Source organism: Echinops telfairi, unplaced genomic scaffold (genome assembly GCF_000313985.2).
Source record: "Echinops telfairi isolate 266 unplaced genomic scaffold, ASM31398v2 ScPeMD7_42;HRSCAF=159, whole genome shotgun sequence".
Classification (NCBI taxonomy): Eukaryota; Metazoa; Chordata; class Mammalia; order Afrosoricida; family Tenrecidae; genus Echinops; species Echinops telfairi.
The window spans coordinates 4,969,157-4,986,286 of NW_022103940.1; the positions used below are offsets into that span (position 1 = coordinate 4,969,157).

The 17,130-nt window shown below is 34.8% G+C and overlaps 1 protein-coding gene across 1 annotated transcript in view; it reads left to right on the forward strand.

Moving 5' to 3' along the window:
• CHM (CHM Rab escort protein) overlaps positions 1–17,130 on the forward strand; it is a 243,664-nt gene that overhangs the window by 71,679 nt on the left and 154,855 nt on the right. The window contains exons 6-9 of the mRNA XM_045290565.1: positions 3,849–4,236; positions 12,745–12,861; positions 13,361–13,481; positions 15,660–15,885. Of these exons, the coding sequence (XP_045146500.1) occupies positions 3,849–4,236; positions 12,745–12,861; positions 13,361–13,481; positions 15,660–15,885 (852 nt within the window). The remainder of the gene's footprint in view (positions 1–3,848; positions 4,237–12,744; positions 12,862–13,360; positions 13,482–15,659; positions 15,886–17,130) is intronic.

The window sequence follows — 17,130 nt, forward strand, 5'->3', positions numbered from 1 at the left end:
GATAGAGTGAAGCCGCGGAAGTCGAAGCGCGAAGTGGCGAGGGTTCACTGTATAATCATTTCTTGATACAGATCTCTTTCTACAGACAAACACATACATGCATCACTGGTGTTGCTTCTTTAGCATCTCAACACACAAGGTGATTGAACATACCATGACTTAAGTCAGGTGTACTGAAGTCTTCAAAGTAACGTTTTTGCTCATTAACAGTTTAAAGAGATCTTGTGCAGCAGATTTGCCCAAATTGAATATGTCATTTCATTTCTTGATTGCTGCTTCCTTGATAACTTCACTATTTTCTCCATTTGTCATAAAAGTACATATGATGCCGTAATTTCAGTGTTCCGTAACGCTAATTTTTTCATCACCATAAACTTAAACCTACTTCCCAGAGAATAATTCCCTCTCCCCTCCTATCCCAGCTTTACTATTTTCAACCATCTTATTTGCACGCAGAAGCTGGATAATGAAAAAGGATCATCTTTGAAGAAATGGCCCATTTGAATTCTGGTTGTGGAGAAGAATATTGAATATGCCATGGACTACCAGAGAACAAACATATCTGTTTGGATACATAAATAAATCCGAACAGGCAAGATCAGGCTTGTAGGATGGATGGGGTAAAGTTTTCCATTGAAATTCTCTTAAAAATAATTCTTAACCTTTGAAACCGAGTAGATATTTTGTCCTCATGGAAAAAGTCCCTCATTGCAACTTTCCTGCTTTTTCCTCAACAATGTAGTTTTCCGTTTTATTAAAACTTCTTCATAGAATTATCCTCCGAGAAAGTCTCTCTCAAGATTGCACATTTGGTGTTCCTAAAAACAGTTATCATAACCTTCTGAACTCACCTCTCTGCCTTGAATGTACCAAAGAAGTACCTTTACAAACCATTGTTTTGATTTAACCTTGTTTTTGAAGGCATCATAAGGAGACTAAGATATGTACATTACTGATAGAAATTGTGCAGCTATTTACGATTACAGAGACATGTTTAAGAATGCTTTGCTTAGAATTAACCTGTGCATATATTAACTAGTACCGGTAACAGTGCATTTTTACTTATTGTTAGGAGATTGTTGGACGGGGAACACTTAAGTTGCTGTCAGTCATAGCCAACCTGACAACACCTAAATATACAGCACTGTTTCCTTGGTCAGTTTAGCTAATGGTTCATCAATGGAGCTGATCTTTTCAAAGAAGTACCTTTGTTTTGTTGCTTTTCTCTATTGTTTTTGTGTCATCTACTATATTTCCTCTTTGGTCTTTCCTGGTTTTGTGTCTTCTTGTAGGACTGGTCTTGATTTGTTCTTTTTTTTCTAGTTTCTCAACTTGTAGAGTTAAGACTTGACTTGAGATCTTTCTTTTTGATGTAGGTGCATATTGCCGTGGATTTCTTAGTGGTGATTACTTTGTGTTCATTATTTTACATCGAATACTTTGAATTCTGTTTGTTTTGAGATTTATTTTGTGACTTAGCAGCCATATGAGCTATCCTTGATAATGTCCCATGTGCTCTAGAGAAAAATATATATTGTTCTGATTTGGAGTATAGAGTTCTATATATGTCTGTGCAGTTTAATCTCTCTTAATGGAAATGCTTAAGCCCTCTGTTTTCCTTACTGATTTTTTCTAGAGGTTTTTTCATTTTTGAGAATGGTATGTTGAAGAGTCCTACTCTTACTATCTAATGTTCCTTTCGGTATTGTCAACATTTGCTTTATATATTTTGGTGCATTGATGTTAGATGTATAAATATTCATCATTGTTATATTTTCTTGATGGCTCGTCCCTTTTATCAATTTATATGTTTCTTTTTAATTGCTTATAATAGATAATTGGCTTAATGTCTATTTTGTCTGATAACAGTATAGTCACCTTTTCTCTTTTTTGATTACTACTTCCATGGAATATTCTCTTCCATACTTTCAGTTTCTTTATGTTCTTGGACCTAAGCTATGTCTCTGTAGATAGTACCATTTTTCTTATCAATTCTGTTCCTCTCTGATTTTTAAAGCCAGTGTAATTTACGTTTAAGTTCATTATTGATAAGGAAGGTGTTGCTTCTGCTATTTTGTTACTTGCCATAAAATTTCTTTGTTCTACCTTAGAATTTTATCATTATTTGTGTTACAATGCTTTCTTTTCATGAGTCTATTTGGTTTCTGCCTTCTAACGATTTGTATTTGTTCTTACAATTTGTTTTCTCTTTAATGGTTACTATAAATTTTCCATTTGAGACTGTATATTTATAATGAACTATAACGGGCCTTCAAAACATTCAAGGAAAATGGAATGAAGAGATAATGGAAAATTTCCACAAATTTTTTGGAGCCTCCATATTTTTTTCTTAATATCTATAATTACCATATAAACAAATAATCTATTATATCACTTTTCAGATTGTGTGTTCTGTATCTCTTTGGATAGCTTTCTACTATTTTTTATTAGAAGATGTGAAGCTTATGACACTTAACAACTGAGTTTACCCATCTCAAATATCCTGCAATAGATCTTTTCATTGGCCCATACCATTACCTTAATTGGTGATCATACCATTATTGACATATTTATTTATAGTTTTCCCTCAGTGTACTTCATCAGATGGTTGCCTAATGATCTTTCTTGTTCATTTGAAGAACACGATTAAGTCATTCTTGCAAGGTAGGTTTGATAGCTACAAGTATACCACAGTTTTTGTTTATTTCCCTTTGCTTTTGAAGAGTAATTTTGCTGCACAAGTTACTTGGTATATAGGTAGCTTTCAGATATAAAAAAAGGTGTGTGTGTGTGTGTGTGTGTGTACGATTTACATGGCTTCCTAACTTCCAGGAGTTTTCTTTTTTAAAGGTTAATTTATAAGTAAACTGCATGTGTATATGTATATATATGAAATAATAGTTATGTGTATGATTCGATTAAATGTAACCTTTTGTATATGGAATAGAAACTGTTTCTTAAAGCAGATAGATTGTTGAAGGGTGCAGTCATGTTTAGGGCTGAGGAATAGTGATAGTTAAGATTGGGAAGACTTGCCCAGAAGAAACACATTACAGTTATTCCTCACTTATGGACTATCTCGTTACTGAAATTTCAAATTTAGTAGAATAGTAAAAAAATCTAACATTTGACTAGTTTGCAAATTAGCATGTCTCTGGCAATAATGAATGCCAAGGTCCAAGGTGAAATTAATGCTGGCTATGATGATTGAGGTTTTCTGTCAGCTTGGCTGAGCCATGGTTCTCAGTGGTATGTCTGTTATATAATGTTGACATCTTATCATTATGTAATGATAGTTTGCTGGTTATGTCATGATATAATTTGGCATATTTATAATGTGATGATTTGGGAGTTATGTAATGATGTAGCCATCTTCCATTTGGTAATCTGATGTGGTCAGCTTACATTTTGACATAAAGCTGATAGTTGCATAACAACCTAGTCTTTGGAGTGTTAACTGGTTGATAAGTGAGGAGAAGGGTGTATTATGTAGTCATAGAGTCAAGATTTGAGGCCAGATCTACTGATTTCTGAAAATTTGTGTTCTTAACCACTGTGTTGTTTCTAAAATAGCAATTTCCTGCCTACTGTAAAGTCTCCAAAATATACATGTGATATAGAATCTTAAACTTGGAAGTCTCTACTTATATTTTTCATCACAATTATTTTTCATATTCTTTTGAAACCTTAACAGATGCATATTTATAGACTAGGTCACATATGGCAGACTTATAAGAAAAATGGGATAAAGAAATAAAAATTGACATGTAAAGTTCAAGCAGCATATAAATGTTCTTGAGTACAATTATCAAAATTTGGTGTTGGTTATTATTATAATTTCTCATTAGTCAGGATTTTCATGAAGATGTTGAAGAAGCTGGTGCATTGCAAAAAAATCATGCGTCCGTGACATCTGTGAATTACACAGAAGCTGCACATTCTGTTTATGTACCTTCAGAAGATGAGTCATTAAGCACTGTGAGCTGTGAAATACCCGCAGACCAAACTGCAAGCAGTAATCCAGAAAGTGGCCCAGAAGTAAATGATGTTGAAGCAGTAGCGGAGAAAGAAAATCATTGTCATGATAAAACTCATGTGCAGGCAACTAAAGAAAATGAAAAAAATGAAAATGTACCTACAGCAGAAAACAATGCAGAACAACTAAGGAAAAACACGATTACTTACTCTCAAATTGTTAAAGAAGGCAGGAGATTTAATATTGATTTGGTATCAAAGGTAAGTACCACTTTTACCCATCCTATCTTAGAACCACACTAACTTTTAATCTAATGGAAATATGATGTGGTCCCATAAACCCAATTTCCATGTCTTTGTACAACAAATGTTCTACACTTCAGAAATGAACTTATCAAGAGACTGTAGCCAGAACTTTATAATTAAAATAAAATATTCTTTTATATCATAAGCAGTCTTTACTGTGTGAGCCCTTAGTTTTGTTAACATGTAGGCATTCTTCTATCAAAAGAGTACTGATGAACCTTTTTTGCTAATCCATGTTTTCACAGCCAGTCCACTAAATCAACTTGGTAATTTGATGTATGCATTTTTTTTATTATTTTACCTTACAGAGTAGACATTTGTTTTATCACAGTTCAAGAAGTTAGAAGGCTCAATTCATGGTATAGCCCTAGAGAAGGGTTCATTCTTATCTATTTCAGCTTCTAGAAGCTACCATTCATCCTTAGAGTTCCTAAGCATGTAGATTCATCCGTTTTTTTCCAATCTTTTTTAAAAAATCATTTTATTAGGGCCTCATACAACTCTTATCACAATCCATACACACATCAATTGTGTAAAGCGCATTTGTACATTCATTGCCCTCCTCATTCTCAAAACACATCTTTCATCTTCTTCAACTTGTGTATATGTCTATACTGGCTTTATATAATTCAGAACTGATTAAGTTTAGAATCTAGCATACACTGGTATAGCCTGATCTGATTGATTGTTTTACAATATATTATATCATGCTAATTGATTAGATTGAAATCACAGTTACAGGGATTCCAACACATTTTAGGGGACACTGTTCAATTGATAGCATCCAGTATAATTCCTCATATGAATTATTTGGTTGGGTTTATATTCTCAACTAAGGAGCTGAATGTGGACTTGCACTCTTCAGATATGCCTTGTCATATCCCTGTGCAGCTAAGGTGTTTTTATGTAGCAAGACAAGTTGTCAGTAGTCCTCGGGATGGAGACTACCCTGTTTAGCAACTAAAAATACTATTCCATGGAGGCTGCTGAATAATTATGATACTTTCATAGCTTATTGTCCACCTGAGTACTTTAAAATAAACTGCATTCTAGCATGTTCCCATTTCCTGCAGGTAAGCCTTTCCTGCCCTCCAGCCTGGCCATTACTGATAGAAGAGAATACTCATTTTGCTTCTTTATGTTATTTTCAATGTTTAGAGGCTTATAAAAGGAAGTGGTTATATATATAAGCTATATACATGTGCAAGAACGTCTTATAGATATGACTTATAAAAAATTCATTTAAGGCATAATTACCATATATATTCATGTATAAGCTGAGTTTTCAGCACATTTTTAATGCAGTTTTGTGGTAAAATTAGGTGCCTCGACTAATACTTGGGTCAGCTTATACTCGAGTATATATGGCATTTGACTTTAATTGACCTACTTCCCCCTTTTCAGAAAAATGTATTTTGCCTACTTCCCCTGTTTCAGGGGGGGGAAAAAATCACCCAGTGTCCCCCTGGCAATTATGAACTTTTGTACTATAGCCCATAATCCAGGATAAAGTATAGGTATCTGTTTTTGCAGCCCCCCTGGACTATTCCAGCACTTCCCTGGGGGCAGTATTGCCCACTTTGGGAAACACTAATTTAAGGTGCAACTACTAGTGTATTCCCATACAAAGCAAAGAAAAGTAAAGAAAATCAGAGATACATGGAAACAAGTAGTCCAAAGGACTAACAGAACATATGAAATTCAGCCTCCATGCCCAAGTCCAAAAGAACTAGGTGGTACTACTCTGAAAGGGCTAACAAGAGAAGGTCCTGGATAAAGTGGGAGAAAAATGTGGAACTAATCTCAAAATTATAAAAAAGAGCAGGTTTACTGGTCGTTAGAGATGGGTGGACCACTGGATAATGGTCTTTGAGCACTCTTCAAAACTGGTACTGAGCTCACTCTGTGGTTCAACTTTCGACCAAATGATAGGCCTCAAAAGTGAACAATAACACTGAGATATGAATTTTTTACAACAATTAACCATGCAACATCAAAAGGGCAGTATTTATCCAAGGAAAAGCTCAGATGCAGAGAAAAATAGAAATGGATAGGATAAGTAGAAACCAGGAAACAGAGAGGAAGTGAAAAAAGTGCTATAACATTATGGGAATTGCAATAAATGTCACAAATATGTATAAATTGTTGATTGTAAAAACTATTCTGTAAATACTAACATCACTATAAATGATAGATAAACAAACAGAAACAAGCAATACACTCATAAAGGGTATGTCAAAAATAAATGAAAGTGTAGGTCTAAGAGGTGACAAAGTGCAGTTTGACAGGACTAGTAATTTACCAGGGAGGATGGCAAACCCCTGCTCTACATTTTTCTTTCTAAAAGAGGCATGGAAAACATTTTAGGGTACTTTCAATTCCAATGTTACATGATTAACTCTCACAATATTTGTTATTTTTCTATTATTTGCTTGCATTGGATACATGGGACTTCAAATAAACAAAAAATGGTAAAAAAAATAACGTTCAGAAAGAATTAAACTCATTGGTGTTTTTATATACGAGGGGATACCCCCCAAAATGTTTTTTTCTTCTTCAAAGCTATGCAATTAATATTAAAAATTCATTTTATTGAGGGCTCATACAACTCTTATCACAATCCATCCATCCATCCATTGTGTCAAGCACATTTGTACATTAGTTGCCATCATCATTTTCAAAACATTTGCTCTCCACTTAAGCCCTTGGTATCAGCTCCTCATTTCCCCCCCTCCCTCTCCACCTCCTCTCCCTCATGAACCCTTGATAATTTATAAATTATTATATTTTGTCATGTCTTACACTGTCCAACGTCTCCCTCCCTTCACACACTTTTCCGTTGTCCTTCCCCCAGTGAGGAGCTTATATGTAGATCCTTGTAGTGTGTTCCCCCTTTCTATCTCACCGTCCCTCCACCCTCTGATGTCACCACTCTCACCACTGGTCCTGAAGGGTTCATCTGTCCTGCATTCCCTGTGTTTCTGGTTCCTGTCTGTACCAGTGTACATCCTCTGGTCCAGCCGGATTTGTAAGGTAGAATTGGGATCATGATAGTGGGGGGCGGGGGGGAAGAAGCAATTAAGAAATAGGAAAGTTGTATGTTTCATTATTGCTACACAGGATGCGGTGTATTTAATATTTCTTGAAAACACCCTTACCACCTTCAGTACTCTCCATTATACTTAATTCCTTTGTCAATTCTGTGATTCACCTCTTAGAAACATTTTTCAATCTCATTTGTTTGGTTGGCTGACAGCCCCTCCTTCGTTTTTCTACACCTCGTCTATGTCATCAAATTGCTGTCCTTTTATGCCCCTCTGCATTTGTGTGTGTGTGTGTGTGTGTGTGTGTGAGGGGTCACATGGTATGAGGCCGGGTGAGGAAAGTGTGTGGGACAAGTGAGGCATGCTCTTTTTTGCCAAAAGCTGGTGCACTGAGATGGCTGCATGAGCAGGTGCATTGCCTTGGTGGCAAAACCGGGCCCCCATCTGCCACAAATCGGGCCATTTTTGTTATACACTGTTAAGCAATCTTTTCAGAACCTCTAAATAGAAAACTTGATTAACAGTTTGACCTGGTGGAATGAACTCCAAATGCACTATGAGTCGACATTTTGGCCCACTTGAGAAATTGATGGGTGTCCAGAACATGATTTGTCGCCCATAGACATTTCATCTTTTTTCAAATGAGAAAACCACTCCAACACTCGAGTTTTTCTCATAGCGCTGTCCTTGTAAACTATGTTCAACATCACAACAGTTTCTGCAGCATTTTTCCTGAGCAGGAAACAAAATTTCACAGCAGCACACTGTTCTCTTAAACAGCCATCACACAAAATAAACGAGGTTCTAGTGAAACTGCTTTTATGAAAAAATTGACTGTGCCTAGAGAGAACCTTCCCAGGTGAAGCTCAGACTCAGAGCCAGTTGCTTGATGCTCACCTAGCAGGAAAAAATGTGTACTACGAAAGGTCTGCCCAGCAGAGCTTTTGTCCAGTTTTATTTGGGGGTGGGGTGGTACCCCCTTGTATATAAGCACTTCCCTTTATAAGGCTTTAAATATTGAAAATAACATAAACAAGCAAAAGAAGTGGTCTCTTCCATCAGTAATGGCCAGACAAAGGGTATTTGGAGGGCAGAAAAGGCTCACTTGCAGGAAAGGCGAACATGCTAGATTCATGAGTGTGCTAGGTCATGTTTGCGTCTTTGATGTTAAGTTAGAGGAGATGCCTGGGTCTTCTTACTACCATCAAGTCAATTCCAATTCATAATGATCCCACAGTACAGAGTAGATTTGCCCTTGTGGGTTCCCTAGACTGAAAGTGTCTTTGGGAGTAGATAGCCTCATCTTTCCCCCCAGAGCAGATGCTGCTTTCAAATTGCTGACCTTGTACTTAGCAGTTCAACACACAACCCATTACACCACCAGGAAGGTTCAAATGTAAGGTTTAAAAGCAAAGGTCTTAATGCAAATGAATAGAACATTAATTAGATTATAATGATCTTAAAAGGCCAAGAAAAACGATTAGGTAAAAGTAGAGTAAAACAGAACCCCAAGACTATCAGAGGGCAATGAGAGATTGAAAAGAAATAAGTGCGTAGTGAATGATACCTACTTTTCCCAAAACGTAGCTTTTTAAATTGCACGCTTTCTTAATGAAAGGTCCAAGTTATCTAGTAAAAAGAGAATAATGCTCACTTGTCACATTCCTGATATAATCCATTATCGTTATACTGTTATCTTTGGACTTAATTACTGACAATATGAGTATATTTTTACTGTGTTTTTCTTTGGTCTTACCTCATATTTCTGCATTATTTTGTCCATAAACTTTGACCTTGCTATTTGTTGAAGTACGGCATTCTTTCTGCAGTACCTTGACTCCCAGTTTCTGAATAGTAGTTTTAATTGTAGCTCACTAGTCTTCCTGTTGTTGTGAACAGTAGTATGCAGTGAAATGTTAGAAAACAAAAATATAAAAACTGAAGTTGTCAGATAATAAATGGGATTTTCTCCAAAAATTTTATTTTGTATTAGTTACTTGGAAGTTGGAGTGAAACAGTGATATAAGTAGTGGTTAAAATCAAGGCTAGCTCATTAAAGTCTGTAATCATTTATGTTAACTAAAATATAGTATACCATTATCTTTTAGTTACATTTTTCAACATGTTTTGAAACTCTCTTTCTTTCCTATAAAGGAAAATGATATGCGTTAGTACTATTTTGATTTTAGAAATTACTGTAGAAAATTTAGTTGTGTTTGTATAAGAGCCTCAGTCATATGGTGGGGGAAACTGTTAAACTGAGACATATGAATAGATTCTGAAGCCGCCTTATGAACATTTCCATGGGTTTGTTTGATTAATAACTGATTCTCTTAGAGGTAATTAAAAAATCACAGTGCCAAGAGAAATTTAGGCAGTTGTACATTATTCTGTATATTTTGCATGAGAATATATGGTTTAAAATAACTAGTACTCGTGTGTATGGATTGCGATAACAGTTGTATGAGCCTCTAATGAAATGTTAAAAATAAAGAAAAATAAAAAAATAACTAGTACTCATTTATTTTCCTTATTCTATAAAGACAGGACAATCTAAAGAACTTATAAGCATACTAGAACAAGACATTTATTTTACTTTTTTGTTTATAAAAATGTGATTAGGGTGAAAATGTACATAAAATTTTGTTTTCCGTTCAACAATTTATACACGTTTTGTGAGATTGATTGTAGTCCCTACAATGTTATAGCACTTTTCTCATTTCTTCCCTGTGTTTATCATTTTGATTCACACTTTTTTCTTGTCCTTTCCTGCATTCTGAGCTTTATTTTAGGGCAAATGTTCCTCTTAGATGTCACATGGTTGTGTTTATGACCCTGGTGTTAGTGTTTACCTTATAGGCCTGTCTGTCACTTGACTGAAAGTTGAGCCAAAGGGACAAGTTCAGTTCCAGGCCTAAAGGCTGTGTAAGAGCCAAAAGTTCCCCAGGAGGGTCTACCAGTTTCTAGCTAACCAGTTTCATTTCCCATTTTTCTCCCACCCTATCCAGGAGCTCTTATTAGGAGCCCATTGAGAGTGCTCAACAGTGGTCACTGGACTCCACTTAGTTCTTCTAGACTCAGAGGTTGGGATTTATGTGATCCATTAGTTCTCTGGACTAATCCTTTCCTTGCATCTTTGATTTTCTTCACTCTTAATTCTAGAATTTTACAACTTTTAATGTTACTCATTTAATGAGCACCTATTCAGTGGCTACTTTTTGGATAGCAGTGTATTCCATGGTATTGAAACAATCACTTACTCCTTCTTAGAAATTTCATTTTTCCCTATAATTCTAGTTTTACATAGTTTAAGATGATTGCCAGACTTCCAGCATAAGCACTAATTCTTTCCTAAAGTCTGCTTTCCTAAAGTTTGCTTTCTCCAAACTAGTTGACATTTCTACAGCTGTTTCATCTAAAACTCATAATTGAAAAGCTAACAAGTATAGTGGCACTTTGCATTTCACAAAGTGCATCCACATATATAGATTTTTAAAAAGTAAAAATCTGTATTTTTACTTTAAAAAGGATACAACTTGTGGCAAGGTAGTTGAACAGAATATAGTATTCGACTAATTTGACTAGTGCAGAAGATAATTAGTCATGTAATTCTTACAGCTAAAACTTATTTCTAAGACAGTTTATACCCTTAATAATATTGGAAACAATATTCCAAGAGGTGTAATTTGTTAATTATTAATCTAATGTCTAGTTTCTAATATTTTTAATTGGAGTTTTCTTTAGCTTCTTTCCACTCTGAAATTACTATAGTGAATCACTTAGAAGGCGGTAAAAAAGAGGATTCCTTTTAAATATGCTACATATTTATAAATTTTTGGCTTTGGAAAGACAAATCTAGCATACTTTTAATTGAAATTTGTTTTCATTCTTTTCTGGTACATCATATGCATTACTTTTTAAGCTAGTGATTTGAAACTTAAGTTTTATTCAACCAACCAAACCACCCAATCCACCAACCAACACCACTGTTCTTGAGTCAATTCCAACTCTTAGAGATCCTATTTAGTGTTTCTGAGGCTACAGATCTTTATGAGAACAGATTACATCCTCTTTCTACCATACAGTAGCTAGTGGTTTCTGACTTTATGATCAACAATTTACCAACAGCACTTCCAAGATTTTATTAGATCATAGTAAATGAAAACATATTTTATAATAGCATTTGTAAAATTATTATGGCTACTGAGAGTTCTGTGACTCTCTTGTTAGTTTTTTGAAGCAAATGAGGTATTTGAAGTAATCGTCAATAATTTATACTTATGCAATTCAGACTCGATAATAATTTCTTAAAAATATGGGATATATCACTTGTGAAAGTGTGTTAAGCAGAAAATAATCAAGGAACATGCTTTATTTAGTCAGAGTAACCAGATTAGTTTAAAAAAAGCAAAACAAAAAAACAATGTCGCTTTTGTTTGTTTGGTACAATGCTGAGTTCATCTAATAGTTTATAAAAATCACTTAGTGATCTTGATTTACAGCAAGTCTTACTGACCTCTTGGATGCCCAGACTAATGATATAGATTGATTTTGAGCTTCCCTTTTTTTTCTTGTAGTAACACTACCTACATTTTTGTCTTTTCCCCACTTATTGGATTTTTAGCATTTATCAAGTTATAGACATTTTTAACATATCTTGATACATGAGCTATACAAATGCTGTTGCAATGTCAATATGGGTAAACATAAAACATGCTAGATAATAATACTCTGTTGTATTTATTGTTTTTGTCTCTGGTATTTGTTATGAGAGATGTTGAAAGATTAAATCAATTTCTCATGTACATGATGGCAATAATTAACATCCTTCTCGAGATATAGTTCATATAAATCTAGACTTCTAGATTACATATAGACCTTATAATTTGAGCATTTCAGTGGATATGTACTATAGAGCTTTTCATTTTTTGAGGGAGTGAAATCTAGCAGGGTTGTTTTTTATTTTCTTCTTAATAAGCGCTTGGCCATACCAATTTTATAGTCCTTTCTCATAAACCCATGAGGCCCAATGTGTTTTGTAATTTAGTTTGTGTGTCATACATTTTTAAGGTTAAAGGAAACACTCTACAGCCAAACGGTAATATTTCTGTGGTGAAAAATGTGAATATTCAAATTAAATGGAATAAACACAGGTACAGGTGCCTCACATCTTTTTGGGCCAGGTTATTGCTGCCAACAAGTTAGGGAAAAAATGTGTAGGTTCCAAAGCTTTTTAGATTTTGAATTTTACATAATCAATTGTTAACTTGTGATTTATTTTGCCATGCATTATAGTATTTGTAGCTCTAATGCTTTTTACGAGTAATTAGAAATATAATGAAATTAGATAATCTGTATTTAGCATTTAGCTTTATTTTCTCTATTTTACCTTTTTACCTTCTAAAATATTTTTATACAGCTGCTGTATTCTCGAGGTTTGCTCATTGATCTTCTAATCAAATCAAATATTAGTCAGTATGCAGAGTTCAAAAATATCACCAGGATTCTTGCATTTCTAGATGGAAGAGTGGAACAGGTACTGTATATGGCTGTGAGCTTCAGCTTTTTAAATTTTTTTTTTTTGAGAAAATAGGATGGTTTTCTTTCTGGTAAAGCACTGAATTTTAATCTTATATGGTGATTTATAAATATAAAGTATAAGATCTTCAAACAGAAATTATTCATTAGTTAACATTACTAATGTTAGTATCCCAATGCATTGTGTAGCAGCTTGATATTGGTGTTGACAAAGTATCAAGTTTCATACAGTATTTCTAGATTTGAGGTGTCATTTTTCCCAAGTTTTGAGGGAGGGAGCATGTCATTGGCCTTTTAATGACAAGGAGCGTCTTGACAGAATTAAATGTAAAAGAGTATATACTTTAATTATCTTTGAAGTCAACAGAGATGTTGCTAGAACTGATTGAAACAGCCTTAGAAAGTGGAAATAATGGTCATAGTAAATTTTAAGGAAAAAGGTTAGATTATTTGTATTTTGAGGAAGTAGATTTTTAAGTTATCATATATTTTTTCAGGTTCCTTGTTCCAGAGCAGATGTCTTTAGTAGCAAACAACTTACGATGGTTGAAAAGCGAATTCTAATGAAATTTCTCACATTTTGTATGGACTATGAGGAACATCCTGAAGAATATAAAGGTATTATTATTTCTTTAATTTGTATTCACCAATTACATGAGCTTTCTTAAAATGATTACTATGTTTATTGAGCCACTTACTACTATTTTAAAATACATTATAACTCTTTACTTTCCAATCTATTAGCCAATCACTTGTCACATATAGGTATTTAAATTTAAGTTAATTATAATTAATAAATTAAAAGTTGCCTCCTGAACCACACTAACATACTTCAAGTACTCAATAATCGTACATGGCTAGTGACTGCTACATTTTTCAGAGCAGATACGAGACATTTTTGTTACTAAAAAAAATTCTGTTAGATGTTAATATTTAGTCTTACCATTTACACTGGTTCTTTATAGGCGATTTTCACTTCTCATTATTATTCTATTACTTTTTCATACCAAAAGTAATCATTTGAAAAATAGGTATTTCTTGATCTGCCCAGGATTATTTGACTTGGAATCTTGAATAGTCATTTTGCTTTATAAAAAGGGAGGATACATAGTATACTAAAAAAAAAATACTGGTTAAGAAAGGGGACGATATCAAATCTTGGTTTTGATTCATCTCACTGTCTTGGATCCAGTTACTTCATATTGTATTCGTAATTGAATTGACTAGTATCAAGAGTTATATACTCGAGTATAAGCCGACCCTAATATCAGCCGAAGCACCTAATTTTACCACAAAAACGGCATAAAAACTGTGCTGAAAAACTTGGCTTCTACACGAGTGTATTCAGTAAGTTAGTGTATTGGACTTGAAAAGTTACCCCAAATTGACAGCTTATCAAGTTATAATGTGAAATGCAGTATGTTTTAAGTACGTGAAATAATAACAATCTTGGTCTTATATACAAAGATTGAAGGCTATTTTGTTATTAGTCTGTGTTGAATTGACGCCTAGTAGCGGTGACCTCGTCCACGTGTGCAGAGTAGAACTGCGCCATAGAGTGTTCAAGGCTGTGACCTCTCAGAAACAGATTGCCTGACGTAATTTTTGAGGCACATATGAGTGAGTTCCAACTGCCAGCCTTTTGACTGATGGTTGAACATTTAACTGTTGGCACAACCCAAGGACCCCCTTATAAGTCCACTCAACTCAATGCCCCAGAGGCAATTTTGACTCATAGCAACTGAACAGATGCTGCCAGACTATTCTCCAAGTGGCTGTATAAAGTTAAGTTCTCTCAATAAGTTTTATAATTATTTATGTAAATTATTTCTATAAAGGTTTGGTTTTGTCATAGATTTGTATTTGCTTGGGCTGCTATCCTCAAAAGGTCAGCATTTTGAAACCACCAGCCACTCTGCAGGAGAAAGATGAGGCTTTCTGTTTCCATAAAGGGTTCTAGTCGTGGAAACCCACAAGGGCAGTTCTACCCTGTCCTGTAGAGTTGCTATGAGTTGTAATAGACGGCAGTGAGAGTAGTCCGAGTATGGTGTGTTTTTTGCTCTTAATTTACTGGAGTAATTTCAAGGGTTTCCTACTGTTTTGAGGTTTGCTATAAGGGCAATAAGATTATTAGCCACACAGAAATTAGTTTTATTACTTTTTAATCATAGTGATTACTCTTTTAGTAAGAAATACATTTTAAAAAAGTTAAGTATTACTCCACCATTATTCTCACCCAAACACTTCTATTTTGTCATTTATTTAATATTTTCAAACTCAATGATTGATATTGTATAGTTATAATGATAGTAAAGTGAGGTTATTGCCAGCTATAGAAATCCAATGGGTTACATAAGGTTTTTCTAGTTTTTTTAGTAAATACTCTGTAAAAATACGTTTCAAGCTTAAAATAATTCAGTTGAGATACTGAGATTGTTTATAGCTTTTTTCTTTTTTCACAATCAACTCTGGTTCCAAAAGTAATATGTGCTTATGTCACGTATCCTTTGTGACAGAGCCCTGGTGGCATAGTGGGTTACATGTTGGGCTGCTAACCCCAAGACCAGCAGTTTGAAATCACCAGCTGCTCCATGGGAGAAAGATGAGGCTTTTTACTATCGTAAAGATTAAAATTATTAGGGGCAATTCTGCTCTACCCTTGGTGGTCACACTGTGAATTAGAATTGACTTGATGGCAATGAGTTTTTTGGTTGTAATCTCATTTTTTTGTAGTGTGGTTTGAATAGAAGGTTAGTTCTGATTTTTAATAGATACATTTTCATCTTCATTCCGTAGCTTATGAGGAGATTACATTTTCTGAATATTTAAAAATGCGAAAATTAACCCCCAACCTCCAATATTTTGTGCTGCATTCAATTGCAATGACATCAGAGACAACCAGCACTACCATAGATGGTCTTAAAGCTACCAGAAACTTTCTTCATTGTCTTGGGCGGTATGGCAACAGTCCGTTTTTGTTTCCTTTATATGGTCAAGGAGAACTACCCCAGTGTTTCTGCAGGTAAGTTTGGCATTGATTCTCTTGTTTCTTTTAAAGATGATACATGCATGAGGTGAAATTTATAAATTATTAAATGAAAGCCAGTCATTTGGTGCACGAAACATATACTCTGTTGTCCTATTTTTGATAATCTTTTTAAAAATCATTTTAATGGGGGCTCATACATCGCTTTTCACAATCCATACATCCATCCATTGTGTCCAGCACATTTGCACATTTGTTGCCATCATCATTCTCAGAACATTTGCTTTCTACTTGAACCCTTGGTATTAGCTCCTCATTTTTCCCCCTCCCTCTTCATAATCTATTTAGTTGCCTACCCATGTGCTTGATTACATGCTTAACTGATTGATACATTTAGTTTTGCCTGGCTTTGAGCTTTTTGGAGACATAGTCATACTGTAAATTCCTTTTAAAAAAACAGTATTATGTTTCAAAGATTCATCTTTTTTATTATTAAAGCTTATCTGTTTCATTTATGTATCATATTCTATAGAGTACAGCATATTTTTCCAGTTTTATCCTGATAAACATTTAGAATGTTTCCAGCTTTTATCTCAAATTTGAGAATCCTTGTGCATGTTTCAGATTATACATGTTGAGTAAAATAGCACAGAGACCATATCTGATATGCACTTGCTTCTCTGTTTCCATGAAGCAAGGGTCAGACATGCCTCCACTCGCACAACTTTCTTCACTGTAATTTTACATATTGTATCAACTGCTACTCCCTTAACTATACTCCCTTACTCTACTTTTCTACGGGTTTGATAATTTGTTGCAGTGGCCACATAGAACGCACAGATAAAACTCATACTTGTGGAGCTTTATTAGGGATGTTAACAGGTTACCACAAGTCAGGATCAATAAACAGTAAGGGTGTAGTCATTGATCCACAGCAAGGCCTTTTCTCAGTCAGCAGTCAAATCTCCGTTTAGATCCTCTTTGCCACATGGTCCCTTGACCTCTGCATCTGTGGGCCCTGAAGCCAGCCTGCTGCTCTGCCTCATGGTCTCATAGTCTAGGTATTGCTCCTCCGTTCTGTGCCAAGGTTTCCTTGCCTCAGCCTTTGGTGGGGGCTCAGATCCTTTGCTCTTGCTCCTGGTCTCCGTCTCACCCATTTCATATAGTGACCTCAAAAAGCTTCCACTGGTGGGCTTTTTTCCAACGGTCTTGTGACTTCTCTTTGTGCTTCCAAGATGACTCTTATACACAGAAGAATGACTTTGATAGAGATGCGATTTT